We start from the raw sequence: 18,006 nt of genomic DNA on the forward strand, positions 1-18,006 counted from the left end.
ATCATCTGCAAACAATTGAATATCTCCATCCAAATCTTCACCAATATCATTAATATACAATTAAATAGTAATAGCCCTAAAACAGATCCCTGAGGCACACCACTAGTAATTTTCCTTTTCCTGGATATCTCTCCCCCCCATATACAACTTGTTGATACCTATCTATTTGTTGATCGCAAGTCTCCAAACAAATGCAGCAATCTAATATCCAACCCCATCCGCTCTAGTTTGCCTATCAACATATCATACAGTAATCTATCAAAAGCCTTTGTGCAATCTAAGTATATTACTTCATATCCTTCTCCTCTGTCCAAGGAAGCAGTCACCTTATTGTAATAAGTAAGTAGATTACTAAAACATGCCCTCCCTCTAGCAAATCCATGCTATCCATCAAAGATAATACCATTGTTGGCAACCCAATTCTGGATCCTAGTTCTTACAAGCTTCTCCAACTTATCTACAACACCTGACACATAGTTATTCCTATAGTTTGATGCTTGAGTTCTATCACCTCCTTTATGAAGTAGCACAATTTTGCCCTCCTTCCACTCCTTAGGAACTTGACCCAGTGCAAGACGTGTATTAAAAATATGTCAAGCCTGGCATCAACTCTCTTGCACATTCCTTCAAAATATGTGGTGATATATTATTAAGTACCACATCCTTATTTACATCTATTTTGCTCAACTCCCCATACATCTCTTGCTCACTTACAGTCAGTCTCTCTTTCCCATCATCAACTGCTCTCAATCTCTCCATGAAGTCACATTCACAAGATTGAAAGCCCTTTATGAACTGCTCATTAAGTATCTTTACCACACCTTCTGCAAAAGCTGTCTTTACACTATTTTCTCCAATCAATGTCATCCTTCCATAATCATTCTTTCTTTTGCTGTCTACTTATCGAAAGAACTCTTTATTATTCTTTTTGGCTTCATTAGCTAATTGCTGATCATACCTGACTTTAGCTACCCTCACCAACCAAGTCATCCTCCTTGCCTGGTCTTTGTAGTGCTCATGGAATTGGTTATTTCCACTTCTCTTATGCTGCTTCCATAATGCCCTTTTTCTCTGTATCGCATGCTTAATCTCTTTATTTATCCATTTCACACCTACCTTATTTAACCTTCTCACTCTTGGAATACATTTAGACATTGCATGTACTAAATAGTTTTTGAAAATCCCCCAAGCTGCATTGATCTCTTTTCCAGCTAACTCCTCACTGCATTCTACACCCGCAGGCTGTCTCCTGAGCTCTTCATAATCACTCCCACCTTGTAGTTCTACATATACTCTTTTCTTACTGAGGTCCTCACACTGCTGGCAATCACCCAGTTAATCACCTCATGGTCACTTTCGCCATTTGGTGGGTGATTTGTCACCTCATTGATAATTACATCCTGTGATGAGATGACCAAATCCAAGGTGGAGGTGGGCGGTAGATGGCGTTGATTGTAATAATTCGTAGTAGAGGTTCGGTGTAGTGGTTGAGACAGTTGTAGGTGTCTTCCTGCGATGAGTCTTCGGACTCCTTGGAGGTGTAAGGAATAATAATAATAATAATAATAAAAGACCCTCAATCCTCGTGTGCCCTCTGTTACATACTCTCTGAGGTAGTTATCCCTCAAAAACTCATGAAACTCGTTTTCTTTACTTCCAGTTGCTATCTCATCATTCTAGTCTCTACTGCCATAATTAAAATCATCCATAATGATCACTCTTTTCTTATTTGCTTGGCTAATTTGATTATACATTTCATAGGCACTACCATCCACATTACTTGGACTATAACAACATCCCACCAAGTATTTGATTCTATTCACCTCTATCTCACACCATACTGCCTCAAAACCACTGACACTATTTCCCTCTTGCATCTCTACTTTATATGGACATAACTCTTTCTCTATCATCGATAGCACTATCCCCTCCCTTTTTACCCCTTCTCTCTTTCTTTCTTTTTACCCCTTCTTTCTTGCTTTTTCCAGTAGTTATTTTATATCCTTGCTTATACTATATTTATTGTTACTTAACTTTTTTTCATATTTCGGAAGCTTTGAAATATGGACAATGTTCCAACTAATACTGTCCCATTTCTGACACTTTTTTTTAAAGGACAGTTCATGCAACATAAATATATGCATTTTGTTGGTGGCATACCATTGGGTAATATATGAGTTACTGATGTAATTTCCCATGATAATGATCTAAGTGAATTATTGTGCTATTTCTATGAGCATGAGGTTGAATGTGTTATAGCAACACAAGAAATTTCATTATGCATATTTCTTGATACATAATCTCAGAACCCAAAAATTCATTAGCAAGATCATTCTTTGCTCTATTTTAACTGATATATATTGACCTCATATATATTAACCATATACATTGTAAATTTTAAGCACGTAAAATTTCTAGCAGTGATGTGTGATACAATGTAGTGCAGCTTTTGGCCAGGTACATGAAGAATAAACATCTGGGGGAAATATTCTCAAGGAAGTTATTCCTTGAGAATGCATGGCCTTTATGTTATTGAAATCATTCAAAAAAAAAAAAAAATTTCTTCCCATAAGCCATGAGACATTCTCTATTAAGTCTTGGCTCTTCCATATCTTCACACTTTACTGAAAACAGAATCAAAAATGGCATTTCTAGTGAAACTTGTACATTTATCAATTAACTGGTAATAAATGATTGGTTTACCAAGCCATAGACACTTGTGTAACTTTTTCTATCAAAAAGTAATGAATGCCTTGCTTTTCCAGCATTCACTTCAGTGTAAAATCAGTGGTTCTGATAAAAAGATGGAATATTTCCTTCATTGCTTATAGGAACTTACTGGAACTAAATATATCAACTATATTTGCAAGTAGCATGAATGAATTCAAGAACAGGTATGACAGCTGGTGCAAATAGTATGGTTTAATGAGTTGCTGACTCCCTTGAGGTCTTTTAATAATAATAATAATAATAATAATAATAATAATAATAATAATAACCTAAGTGAGTTTTTATGCTATGAACCTAATAATGCATTTTAATTTACAGCACTTCAGTGTGATGAAAAGTGTTCTGCTTATTCAGCATGTGTATCTAGCTGCCCTACTAAAACCTGTGAAACACAGTATAAATTTTCTTATGTCCATGAGATCTGCAGTTTGGAAAATTGTATTGAAGGATGCTCGTTAAAACAATGTCCTGAAGGTCAAGTATATAATAATGATAAAGAGCACAAATGCATTCCTGAAGAAAAATGCAAGATACCATGTAGAGAAATCAATGGTCATCTTTATATGGAAGGAGAAAAAATTTCAGATAATGTGGTAGTCGATGCTTGTCAAAAATGGTACTTTATTGCAATTTTTTTAATAGATCAAAATTTTTCATTTAAGATTTTCTTCCATTGTTTTAGAATTATAATAATTATTATTATTTATTTTTTTATGTTGATCCCACCCACAAAAGGTTACTTTCATGGGTGAGAAGTTATTTGCTAACCTAGTATATTTTGTTGGAGATGGAGGATGTTGGCTAAAGACACACAGACAGAACAAAAAGTTAAGGGGAGCTCTATTTCCAACAGTGGATGGAAAGAGGCTTCTAAAGAAGAAGAAGAGATTATTATTATTACACCATCCATGGAGTCAATAGACTCATCGTGGGAGGTTCATTCAACTGACAACATATTTATCATATAGAATCTTAAAATCCTTAACACACCTTGCATTAACAACACACTCTGGTAATGCATTCCATTCACTGATAATTCTCCATGTAAAATATCTACTCCTCACACCCTTCTTCACCACACTTTTACATAACTTCCAGGAATGACCTCTAGTTCTTTTCCTCTTGCCTTCTACTCTTTTTATAATCCCCTCTGGATTAACACATTCACTGCCACACTCCTCAGGCATAGTTTTTTCCCACATGCCAAGCGCTTTCACATCTTCAAGGTCACTGCGAGTAATCTCGTAGCCAGCTTATCAGACAGAATTTTGTTTCATATGCCAATTACAAGTAATCTCATATCACTCCCATCTTCAAGGTCACTACGAGTAATCTCATAGCCAGCTTATCAGACAGAATTTTGTTTTATAAGCCAACTACGAGTAATCTCGTATCACTTCCACCTATATATTACATGCGCTGATGACAGTGTTTATTGCGTCTAGTCTAATTTTAGTTTCTAGTCTCTAATGATATAGAAGTAGAAGCTTATGCTAATATGAGCGATGATGAATTTCATGAAATATTTGGTTCCGATTCCGAAGATGATCCTACAGACGACTCTAGCGGTGACTCAGATGATGAAGAAACTTTTGAAGATGAAGTTAGCATCCAGCGAAATACATCATCTACTTATTGGGAAAATTCAGGACAAGAGCCCCCACAATTTGATTTTGTTGAAACTGCAGGTTTTAAAATTGACACTGGAAATTTCAGTATCAAAAGATTAGTTGAATTTTTCTGAAGATTTTCTCACAATTTTAGTAGAACAAACCAATTTATATGCTTTACAAAATATTGAGCAAAGCCGAGTGCAGATCAAAAAAAGTCAAAGAATTTCAGACTGGAAAGCAACAGACATACCTGAAATGAAATTATTTCTTGGACTTTTACTTTATATGGATCCTTGTAATTTACCATCTATTGGGCATTATTGGAGTACAAATCAACTTTACAATTTGCTATTTTGGTGCTCTAAAATGAGCCAAAATCGATTTCAAATTTTATTGCGTCATTTGCATTTTGCAGATAATTCCCAAGAGCTAATGATAAATTGCACAAATTAAGACCAGTCCTAGATCATTTTAATAGTGTAATGCAAAATAGCTACACACCAGACAGAAACTCATGTATTGATGAGTCAATGGTGTTGTGGCGCGGTAGACTGATGTTTTGGCAATACATAAAGAACAAAAAACATAAATATGGCATGAAATTCTATGAACTGTGCGAATCGAATGGATTGGTGATAAAAATAAAAATTTATACAGGAAAATCTGAATCCTCTTTAGCGAAAATGGATCACGCACATGATATTGTATTCCACTTGATGGAAGAATATTTAGACAGGAGTTATGTATTGCATATGGACAATTTTTATGATTCTGTAGCTCTGACGGAATCGCTTACTGACAGAAAAATGTACATGTGTGGAACGCTGAGAAATAATAGGAAAAACAATCCATCCTTGTGGAGTGGTACTATTTTGTCTTCTTTCCACTCCTTAGGAAACCTACCCACTGCAAGACTTTCATTAAAGAACCTGGTCAAGGGCCTAGCCAACTGTGGTGCACATTCCTTAAGAATATGTGGTGATATCATCCATTCACAGAGACTTATTCACATCTAACACAGCCAACATCTGATACACCTCTGTTTCTTTCACTTCCAATTCTCCTAATACTTGCCTCTCTTCTATATATTGCACCACATCATTTATACCAGTATGATATAGTGCTCATTCAATAATCCACTATATCCTTTGCACCTGTTAGTCTGCCGGCATGACTATCCTCCAGTGTTAATATGCCATAATTATTCTTCCTCTTGCTTGCCATGTAGCGGAAAAATTCTCATGAATCAACGTTGGCCTGACCAGCCAATCACTTCTCATACTATACGTTTTCTTTCCCTGCCATGCTCGTCACCTTCCTAGCCTGCACTTTATACTCTTCATGGATCTGATCACCACCAACTGTCTTGTACCTCCTCCATAACATTTTCTTTTCCGGCACAGCTTGCTTGATTTCACTGTTCATCCATTTCACTCCTACTCTATTTACTCACTTAACTCTTGGTATGCAGTCATTCATTGCTTTTGTCAGATACTGCCTTGTGAGTTTCCATGCATTGTCAAAATGTTTTCTGTTCAGCTCATCTACCCAATGTATTGATGCTAACTGACTACAGTGCTTCCTATAATCAGCTGCTTTATATTTCCACATGTATCCATTTTTGGCAATGACGTTTTCTTGTTTCATCACTTTGTAAACAAGTACCTCATGATTACTCTCACCAACCTATGGCAGTGCCAACACTTCATTAACAACTACATCTTGTGAAGTTATCACCAAATCCAAAACATTAAAGTCTCTAGTTGCTTCAATCACGTGCTGCTTAAGATACTCATCTCTCAGAAATTTCACAAACTCACTCTCCTTGTACCCATACACTATCTCCTCCTTCTAGTCTATAATCCTGTAATTGAAGTCTTTCTTCTTTTTTACATGCCCAACTAATTTGTCTAAACATTTCACAATCAGTATTCTATGCATTTTCTGGCCTATAACAGCATCCTTCAAATTTACTAACCTGCTTATTTCAACTTCACACCACACAGATTCAAAATCTGTCATGCACTATCAAGTTCTGCACTTTGCAAACAAAATTCCTCTACAATCATTAACTTTTCACATTTCTGTCCTTCTGGAAAATTATATATCCTTCTAATTCTATTCCCGACATCACATACTCCTCACCCAACCAAGTTTCACTTATTACAATTAGTTTTGCGCATAACATCTCAATCAATGCAACAAACTAAGCTCTTTTGTTTCAAATATTCCTAACATTTGTGTAAGTATTTGTGTATAAACATAGCAATTCCTGTGTGTTTGTGGTCATTCTACCAGCACCAACATTCTCTATTCTAGTTGCTATACAACACCTCTCTCTTCAGTTTGACCACTCCTGTTTCTCTGATCCTGACTATTATTTCCATTCGTACCTGTCTCATCCTCACCTTTATGCATTCCAACATCCTGTGCTGCTGCAACCACATCTTTAACCTCCTTTACAATCTGTTGATTTGTGCTGTCCTGTTTCACAGGTAGACTCTGATCATTTGCTACACTAATTTCTTGACTCTGTGTCTTCACAGAAAACAATAGTCTTTCTAAATGCCAAACACCAAACCCATTCAAATGTAATCCATCAGCTTTATACCATTTCAACTTTCCTTCAGATTCAATCCAAAGATTTACAAATTGAACCCCCATTGTTTCACACAACTCAGCCATCTTGCTATTTATTATCTGACTTCTTCTTCTCAATTCACTGTTATCATCTCAATTCACTGTTATCTGGGCAACATGCCTACGACTTTTCCAACAACACTATTCTTCTTTACCTGCTGCAACAATTTCCTCAGGTTTCTGTCAACATTCTTTTTCTCTCCAACCAAGTTATTTGTGCCCATGACTACCACTAATTTTAATTGCCAGTATTTCGTTTTCTGCAATGCATTAGGTTATTTGCTTCATTGTTCCAAAGCATGTTTTGTGCACTTTACTAGTAATCGCACCTCTAATGATCGAGTCCCCATATCCCATATATAACTTTATATATCACATCATACATTCCAGGTTGCAGAACCTATAGCAAATTAACGCAAGGTATGAGTTAAATGAGAAGGCATATCTTAATGAACTTTTAGGAGAGCTTGAAGTTGTAGTCTTTATGAAAGGCTCTTACAGAGGATAGCAGTAGATGGAATGAAAGCTGGATAGGAGAAGCACGTTGGATGGGTTAAAAGTTGAATTGCAAATAGCTGTTTAGCGGTTGAGGTTCATGTTATTGTAAATTCTGCTGAACACCACCCATAGAAGTATCTTTAGAAAAGATACAATGAAAAGACCAACCATCTGTGAGACAGTGACCGGTAAAAGTGTGCAAAAGCATGGTTATGAATTAGCTAAACTGTCCTCTTTAAGACAGCTTCAAGAATTTTAAAGCCATTTTTGATGCACCATCACAGATGTAAGATGGCTATTCTTTGTATGGCAGATTTGGAATTTGTGCAGGTAAAAAGTAACCTCTTGAATGAAAGATTGGATGTAAAGTTTGTTACAAGCTGAGTACACAAGTAAACATGTCAGTTGTCCAAAAGGCAGACAGAGAGAGAGAGAGAGAGAGAGGGAGAGAGAGAGAGATCTGTTTAGCTAAACATTATTTTAAAGGTAGGGGAGAAGAGTTAAGATCATTAAGATTTAAGTCAACTATTTATCATCACCCTATTGAAGGACAGCATTATTATTATTATTATTATTATTATTATTATTATTATTACCCCAAGACTACATGGAGTCAAAGATTAATCTGGGAGGTCCATTTATCACACACACAACTCATCATACCGTGTCTTAAACACCCTCAAACTCCTTGCAGTCACCACACTCTCAGGCAAGGCATTCCAATCATTCACAACTCTGCATGAAAAAAAACCTGCCTCTCACTCCTCTACTCACACCCACTTTATACAGTTTCCAGGGATGACCTCTGGTTCTTCTCTGATCTCCCACTATTATCTGTAGAACTTCTCCACCATTGACCCTATAACAAACCCTTACCAACTTGTAGATCTCTATCATATCTCCCCTCTTCTTCCTGTCCACCAGACTCTATAAATTACATCTTCTCAAACATGACATTCCAGAGGTCAGAAACTACCTTAGTCAGTTGCCTTTGGACCCTTTCCAAGATCTCTTCATCCCTCTGAAAACCCAGTCACCAAATCTGGACGCAATAGTCCATGTATGGCCTAATCAAAGCCTTATACAATGGAACAAGAATCTCCCTACTTCTACACGTCAGTTTCCTCCGCATCATTCCCAGAAGCCTTTGTGTTGTCTTCACAATTATGGCTATGTGTCCTCTAAATTTTAGATCCTTATCCACTATCACCCTCAGATTTTTTATTTCTCTACCTCCAACAATATATTCTCACCAAGCATAAATTCTACATCCCATCTTTGATTTCCAAATTTTAAAACCTTACATTTTGCAACATTGAATTTCCGTCCCCCATTTCCATGCCAAATCACTCAATTTATTCAATTCTTCTTGTAAGGCCACAACCTCTTCACTACTCTTTATGGTTCGTCCCAACTTTGCATCATCTGCAAACAACTGAATATCTCCTTCCAAATATTTGCCAATATCATTAATATACAAGTTAAACAGTAATGACCCTAAAACAGACCCTGTGAGGCACTCCACTAGTGACTTTCCTTTTCCTGGATATCGCACCCCCCCATACACAACTTGTTGATACCTATCAGATAGCCAGTCTCCAATCCAATGCACTAATCTAATATCCAACCCCCATCTGCTCTAGTTTGACAGTCAACTTATCATGAAGTACTCTATCAAAAGCCTTTGCGAAATCCAATTATATTACTGTGTATCCTTCTCCTCTGTCCAAGGAAGCAGTCACTTTATTGTAATAAGTAAGCAGATTACTAAAACATGACCTCCCTTTAGCAAATCCATGCTATCCATCAAAGATGATACCATTGTTGTCAACCCAACTCTGGATCCTAGTTCTCACAAGCTTCTCCAACAACTTAACCACAACACCTGACACACAGATTGGCCTATAGTTTGATGCTTGAATTCGATCATCTCCTTTATGAAGTGGCACAATCTTGCCCTCCTTCCACTCCTTAGGAACTTGTCCAAGTGCAAGACTCATATTATTAAAAAATTATGTTAAGGCAGGTGTCAACTCCCTGGCATATTCCTTCAGAATATGTGGTGATATATTATCCAGTCCCACAGCCTTATTTATATCTAGTTTACTCAACTCCCCAAATACCTCTTGCTCACTTACAGTCAGTCTCTCTTTCCCATCATCAACTGCTCACAATCTCTCCATGAATTCATATTCTCAAGATTGAAAGATCTTTATGAACTGCTAATTAACTACCTTCACCACACATTCTGCAACAGCTGTCTTCATACCATTTTCTCCAATCAATGTCATCCTTCCATAATCATTCTTTCTTTTGCTGGCTATATATCGAAAGAACTCCCTAGGATTATTTTTGGCTTCATTAACTAACTGCTGTTCATACCTCTCTTTAGCTACTCTCACCAACCAAGTCACCCTCCTTGCCTGGTCTTTGTAGACCTCATGAAATTGGTTATTTCCACTTCTCTTATGCTGCCTCCACAAAGCCCTTTTTCTCTGTATCATATGCTTAATCTCTTTATTCATCCATCTCACACCTACCTTATTTAACCTTCTCGCTCTTGGAATACATTTAGACATTGCATCTACTAAATAGTTTTTGAAAATTCCCCAAGCTGCAATGATCTTTTTCCAGCTAACTCCTCATTCCATGTTACACCCACAAGCTGTTTCCTGAGCTCTTCATAATCACTCCCTCCCCTTGTAGTTTCACATGTACCCTTTTTCCACAGGAGTCCTCATACTGGTGGCAGCCACGCAGGTAATCAACTGCTGTTCATACCTCTCTTTAGCTACTCTCACCAACCAAATCACCCTCCTTGCCTGGTCTTTGTAGACCTCATGAAATTGGTTATTTCCACTTCTCTTATGCTGCCTCCACAAAGCCCTTTTTCTCTGTATCATATGCTTAATCTCTTTATTCATCCATCTCACACCCCTACCTTATTTAACCTTCTCGCTCTTGGAATACATTTAGACATTGCATCTACTAAATAGTTTTTGAAAATTCCCCAAGCTGCAGTGATCCTTTTCCAGCTAACTCCTCATTCCATGTTATACCCGCAAGCTGTTTCCTGAGCTCTTCATAATCACTCCCTCCCCTTGTAGTTTCACATGTACCCTTTTTCCACAGGAGTCCTCATACTGGTGGCAGCCACGCAGGTAATCACCTCATGGTCACTCTCACCAATTGGTGGATGATTTGACACCTCATTTATAATTATATATCCTCTGATGAGATGACCAAATCCAACACCCTCAATCCTCGTGTGCCCTCTGTTACATACTGTCTGAGGTAGTTATCCCTCAAAAACTCAAGAAACTCATTTTCTTTACTTCTAGTTGCTATCTCATCATTCCAGTCTATATTGCCATAATAAAATAACCCATAATGATCACCCTTTTCTTATTTGCTTGGCTAATTTGACTATACATTTCGCTATCACCACCATACACATTACCTGGTCCATAACAACATCCCACCAAGTATTTGATTCCATTTACCTCTATATCACACCATACTGCCTCGAAACTACTGACACTATTTCCGTCTTGCATCTCTACTTTGTATGGACATAACTCTTTCTCTATCATCAATAGCACTCCCCCCCTCCCTTTTTACCCTTTCTATCCTCACGAATCACATCATACCCTCTCATCTCTATTCCTGTCAGGATGTCATCCTCTTCCAACCATATGTCACTTATTCCAACAATCTTTGGGTGAACAGACACAATTAGTGCACCCATTTCATCTGCCTTTTTTTCTTATACTTCTGGCATTTGTATACAAACACAACAGCTCATTTCTGGATCTACAGCTAGTTACACTGATACCACTCACTCGATGTGATCTCTCCATGCTTGACTGGGGCCATTTCCCTTTCTGCTCCTTCATTTTAGAACCCTTTTCAATTCCAACTGTTTCCTCTTGATCCCTGGTCATCCCATTCTTTTCCTGCCTATTCGTGCTCTCACCTCCTCTTGGAGCATCCACCTTTCTCACGCTGTGTACACCTGTCCACCTTGAGCCACCCCGTTTCTCCGCTCCTCTTGCACATACATTCTCTCATTTTCTATACTCATACCACTCACTTCCCTATTCATATAGATGATTGTTTAGAGCCATGATTGTAGACGCTCTTGATGCTTGTAATATTTGAGGTGTAGATGGGTTATTGAATAAGTAAAAGCAATGCAGAGTGATACCAGCAGTAATACTAGAAATGGGCTTGAGGTGAGTAAAAGGAAGTCATTTATGCATATGAAGAAGAGGTAAGAGATTTTACATAATCATGAGGAAATCTGCATTAGTAGAGAAATCTGAAGAGGGTAACAGAAGTAAAGTATTTTGTGAGAATGAATGATTAGGCTGGACAGCAGGAGAATTTTAAGATAGATATCAGAAAGTTTTTGAAGAGCATGAAAGATAACAGCACAGTAGGAAAAGTTGTTAGGGTGTTGCCAAGATATGACAATGATGAGTTGAAAAGGCAAGAAAGAATCATGAATGATGTGTTGCCAAACCTCGTGAAGAGATAAGAGTTTGTTTGTTAGTGTATGGAATATATTTGAGAGAAGGATAAAACTGTATTTATTTATTGTACTTAATATTAAAATCCTTAACACTCCCTGTGTTAATAATGCACTCTGGTAATGCTTTCCATTCACTCTCACAATTCCACATTAAAAAAATCTACTCCTCACATCCATCTTCACCACACTCTTAGATAACTTACAGGGGGGGGATGGCCTCTGGTTCTTTCCCCATACCTTCTACTTTTCTTATGATCCCTTTGCATTAATCTGATAAAATCCTTTCATGATGAGTTGAAAAGGCACTAACTTAAGCATCTCTATCATATAACCTCTTTTTATCCTATCCACAAAACTCTGCAATTCATATTTCGTTTATATTTCTCCATAGCCAACATTCCAGATTCCTGATATTGTCTTAGTCACAAATCTCTGGTCCCTCTCCAATGTTTCCACATCACACTGAAAACCAATGAGTAAATCTGAGCACAATAGACCGAGTGTGGTCTAACCATTGCTTTATACAGTGAGACGCCCACTATTTTATCCATAGATGTTGGTGTACTTCTTATTATAGTTGCACTACAATGTGCAATCTTTACAACACTTGCAATATGCATTCTAAACTTCAGCTTACTGTCAACCATCACTCAGACATGTTGAATCTCATCCACTTCCTGCAGTACAGCACAATCAATATAGTACCCTGGCTTACATTTTTGCCCTCCAGAATTCCACACCTTGCACTTGTTAATATTAAAACTACAACCCCACTCCTTTGTCCAAGTCAAAAATCTGAGGGAATTAACATCATCAATGCTACTTAAAAAAAATTCAAAATTTTGCAACATCAGCAAACAGTTAAAGATCCCCTGTCAGTCCATATAATACATCATGTACAAACAATTTAAAATGCAAGGAACCAAAGAACAGAACACTGGGGCATGCCACTGGTTACCCTTCTCTTTTGAGACATTGCTCCATCATACACAACTTCTGATATCTTTTACAGAGCCAATCACCATCCCATCTAACCAATCTGCTACCTATTCTCATCCTCTGTAGCTTGTACACCAACTTATCATGTTGTAACTTATCAAATGCTTTTGCAAAATGCAAGAATATCACTGTATATGATTCTCTAACATATACAGTGATATTATCTAACACATCTGTTACCTTATCATAAGATGCAAGTAAATTGCTAAAACATTACCTATCCTTTACAAATCCTTGCTGAGAATAAAGAATTCTGTGTTTATCAACCCAGTCTTGTATTCTGTTCCTGACCAATCTCCCTAACATGTTGATTAAAACTGTAGTTATACAGACTGATATGTAAAAGACACTTCTGTCCAAGAACCATGCTTGCAGAGTGGTACTATTTTGTCTTCTTTCTCCTCCTTAAGAACCTTACCCACTGTAAAACTTTTATTAATTAACCAGTTCATGGGCTATGTTCCCTCTAATTTTTTGCTGTGAGCGTGTGCAGAAATTTGCATGTGTGCAAAATTTGCCTTCTTTTGAAAAGTATGTGTGCACCCATACAGGTCACCATACTGATCGTTTAAGCAAAAAAGTTAAAAGATTTTAGTTCACTCTTTACCTTCTGGTGTCAATCGGACGTCAGCCAGGTCACACCAACTCCCCACTGTGTTCCCACACATGGCAGTATCCTCCCCAGTAAACAGTCGGAAATTGCGATTCACAAGCCTTGGGCATGTGAGGCCAACATGATACCGACTGTACTAGTTAGGATTCTAAATATATATGGAGACTCGTTAGTACGAGGTGTGTTAGTAGAGGATTTGACAAAATCGTACCAACCTGGTGCGACCATAAAGGACGTAACTGCGTCTATTAGAGAGCAAAAGGAAAAGGTGAAAGAAATGATTGTTGTGGCAGGTACGAATGATTTGAAAGGAGATAAAATGGAAATGATAGAAGACCTGAATGAATTGTTTGAGGTAGCAAAAGAAAAGAGTGAGAGAGTTAGATTGATTAGTCTTTTGCCACTGTATGACAGTGAAATGTTTAAAAGGAGGGCTATAATTGCAAATGACTTTATGCGTGGGTTATGTATGACGAGTGGTGTGGAATTTGTGGATGTGTGGAGTGAGTTTGATGGACGAAAGGATCTATATAAGATGGATGGCTTGCATTTGAATGGTTACGGTGTAAGAAGACTTGAGAAAGTGTTGCTGAATGTAGTGGATATGCAAATTCAGGGAAACTAGATTTGTTAGGGGGTGGGGGTAGAGATACAGTCCTTATGGAGGCAGTTGAATGTAAGAATGAATATAATATGCCAGAGCAAATAAGGACAACAAATCAGAGTGGGAGAGTTAATATAAGGCATCAAGGTAGGGTTGGGGCTAATGGGGGTCTTAAATTCATGTACACGAATACTAGGAGTATTAGGAACAAGAAGGAAGAGTTTTTGGCCATGGTTGGCACTTCCAGACCACAGGTTATAGGTATTAGTGAAACATGGCTGACTGTAGATGATATAACTAGTAGGATTGAATCTGATGGGTATAGTGTGTTCAGGAATGACAGAGAGAATAAAATGGGGGGAGGAGTATTGTTGATGATAGCTGATGAGCTCCAGCCAAGGAGAATAGAAGTTGAATTGCAGGATAGAGAAAAGAGCACATTTGAGGCCATTTGGTGTGAGATTGTGGCTAGCAGAACTAAATATACAATTGGGTGCTGCTATAGACCAGGTGATGGAAAAGATGGTGGTGACAGTATGCACAAGCAAATAGAAGAAATGGGTGGAAGGAGGGTGATTATTATGGGAGATTTCAACTATGGTCGCATTGATTGGAGTGAGGAGAGGACACACGGGAGGAAGGAACTGGATTTTATGCGGTTATTAAGGGATAACTATCTGCGACAGCATGTAATGGAAAATACTAGGGGTCAGAGAGTGCTTGACCTAGTAATTACATCTGAGGATTTGGCTGTAACAAATATGACCACATTGCCACCAATCGGTGAGAGTGATCATAGGGTCTTAACTTGGGAGGTGGCTAAAGGTGTAGAATTTTCAATTAAGACGGTACATGTGGAATTATCGGGCGGGAAAGTTTGACAAGCTTAGGAGTTTGATTGGTTCAGTGCCATGGCATGTACAACTGCAAGGACTAGAAGTTGATAGTGCATGGGAGGTAGTTAAGAAGTGCTTGCATGAAGCAATGGCTGACTGTATACCTAGAGTCCGAATAATAAATCAAGTAGGGGTTAAATGGATGAATAACACCATTAAGCTTGAGTTGCAAAAAAAGAAACAACTATGGAGGGAATTTAAGGAGAAGGGTGACCGGCAGGCACATGGACGGTATAAAGTGCAGGCCAGAAGGGTGACGAGTGTGGTAAGAAAAGCAAAACAGGATTACGAAAGAACATTGGCCATGCAGGCTAAAGAGAATCCTAAACAGTTTTTTAGATATGTAGCAAGTAAAAGGAAAAATGTACATGGCAGATTGATTTTAAAGAATGCCGATGGTAGGGAGGTAACTGAATCAGTTGAGATAGTTGAGTTACTGAGTGAGCACTTTGCAAAAGTATATCATCCAGGTGGTGACATTGCAGAAACGAATAAACCAGTAGATTATACGGGAATTGTGGTTAATGAAGTGGAGGTGAGTAGTCTATTGCATAACCTCAATGTCAATACATCTGTGGGATTGGATGGTATACCAGCTCGTGTTGTACGAGAAGCAGCTAAAGAATTGTCAGTACCCTTGACCATTTTGTTTAATTTGAGTCTCGGGTCTGGGTTAGTCCCGAGCGGGTGGAAAGAGGGGAAAATAGTTCCACTGCATAAAGGTGGTTCCAAGACTGCTGTTGTAAATTACCGACCGATTAGCATATCAGGAATCATTGTCAAGGATAGAAGAAAATGGGATACTGTATCGGGGACAGCATGGTTTTGTGAAGGGTAGGTCATGCCTCAGTAACTTGCTCATGTATTATAACACAGTGATGGCTGAACTGGATAAGGGTAATGGGTTTACGGTGATTCTACTGGACCATGCCAAGGCCTTTGACAGGATTCCACATGGAATTCTAATCAGTAAATTGCAGCATATGGGAATGGACATAGGGTTGGTGAGATGGATAGGAGGGTGGTTGACGGAGAGATATCAGAGAGTGGTTTACTCGGGAGTAGAGTCCACAAGACGGCCTGTGACTAGTGGTGTGCCACAAGGATCTGTTCTTGGACCACTGCTGTTTAATTTGTTCATAAATGATATAGGAAATGATCTGAGAGGAACAGTTCATTTGTTTGCGGATGATGCGAAGTTGGGTAGGGCAATAGTGAATGCAGATGACGTCAAAATTTTGCAGGATGATTTGGATAGATTGGAGGTCTGGGCTAAGGAGAATGGATGTCAGTTTAATGTGGCAAAATGTAAGGTTATGCATTTTGGAGTGAAAAGATTGGCGGCAGTTTACTGCATTGGTGGAACCCTGCTCCAGGAAATTGATGAGGCACGAGATTTAGGAGTGTTGGTAGATAAGGAATTGAAATTTAGGGGACACATTGCAAAAGTGACCAAAACAGCTCATCAAATCACTTGGTTGCTGAAGAATATGTTGACAAGCAGAGACAAGCAGGTTATTGTTCCTCTCTATCGAGCCTTGATAAGACCCCATCTAGACTACTGTGCTCAGATTTGGTCACCTAGGTTTCTTCTTGATGGGGAGGAGGTGGAGAGGATCCAGAGGCAAGTGACCAAGATGATAGCAGGTCTGTGGAATGAACCGTATGAGAACAGGTTGAGGATTTGTGGGTTGCAAAAATTGTTTGATAGGCGGAGGAGGGGAGATATGATTGAGACATTCAAATTACTGAAGGGTTTCTATAAAATTAATTCAGAAGATATTTTTGAGAACAGGGCTGGTTGTGGGAGGACTAGGGAACATCCATGGAAACTGGGCAAAAGTATGGTTAGTAAAGGTGTTAGAGCTGGGTTCTTTACTTTTAGAGTAGTGAATGAGTGGAATGCGCTCCCTGAGTCTGTAGTGGATGCTGTGACAGTGAATGAGTTTAAGGCGAGGTATGATAGATACTGTATGAATGTCAAATAGTTGTGATGAATATGATTTGGGGCCTCCCTCGATGAGTCTAATGACTCCCTGGAGTTGCCCGTAATAATAGTAATAGTAATAATAGTAATAAATGTTTGTATTATTACCATCATCAAGTAAGTTGTGTGACATCAATCACAGAGCTAACATAAATATTTTATATGTATTTAATCTCGATCTGATTAGAAGTAAGAAATAAAGTAAAAAAAAGAAAAAGGATAGCACTAGTGACTGATTGCCTTTAATTAAATTTTCTAACTTTGCAAATAACTCCAAACATATATAATAAAATATTCCCATTACTAATTCTCACCTTTTTAAACATTCGTAAGTCCGTTACTAATTCTCACCTTGTTTAGTTCTAGCTTCTATCTCTTTATTTTCTATCTCTTCTGTCTTTGACATTCACCCACTCTTTATACACACTATCTAAATTAATTGAATTTCCATATAATTGGTAACTTTTCACTCTCATTAGCATATCCAAATGACATTCTCCTAAATGGTTTCTAAGTTGGTTTTTTATTTGATTCATTAGACTAAAACCTCGCTCACAGTCTGATCATTTAGAATCCTTCCTTGCACTAGATGCAAGGAAGGTTCCTCTAATATCCATTGACTTTGCCAAATCACAAAACTGCTCATTTTGAAGAGCAAATACAACCATTTGTGTAAAATTTGATATCATTTTTCATTTAATTTTTTCTTGTACAGAAAATTTGAAATCATTAAACTGACTAATTATTTCTGTAGTATCATCCAGAAAATCATGATATTTAAGACAAAGGGCATTAACATGTTCACTACCAAATGAGAAATCACAATGTGAAATAGAGGGTATATCAAACACTGACCATTCTTGTATCTCATTCTCAGGGAATCTGTCCTCTA

The 18,006-nt window shown here is 37.9% G+C and overlaps 1 protein-coding gene across 4 annotated transcripts in view; it reads left to right on the top strand.

The window, feature by feature from the left end:
• Positions 1-18,006, top strand: part of LOC150094462 (hemocytin-like) — a 2,636,009-nt gene that overhangs the window by 821,600 nt on the left and 1,796,403 nt on the right. For all 4 annotated transcript variants that reach the window (XM_090412206.1, XM_090412207.1, XM_090412208.1 and 1 more), the window contains exon 24: positions 3,049-3,346. In XM_090412206.1, coding sequence (XP_090268332.1) covers positions 3,049-3,346 — 298 coding nt within the window. The remainder of the gene's footprint in view (positions 1-3,048; positions 3,347-18,006) is intronic.

The sequence above is a fragment of the Typopeltis vanoorti genome, chromosome 22 (assembly GCF_054136105.1).
Source record: "Typopeltis vanoorti isolate ZY-2024b chromosome 22, IOZ_Tvanoo_1.0, whole genome shotgun sequence".
Lineage (NCBI taxonomy): Eukaryota > Metazoa > Arthropoda > Arachnida > Uropygi > Thelyphonidae > Typopeltis > Typopeltis vanoorti.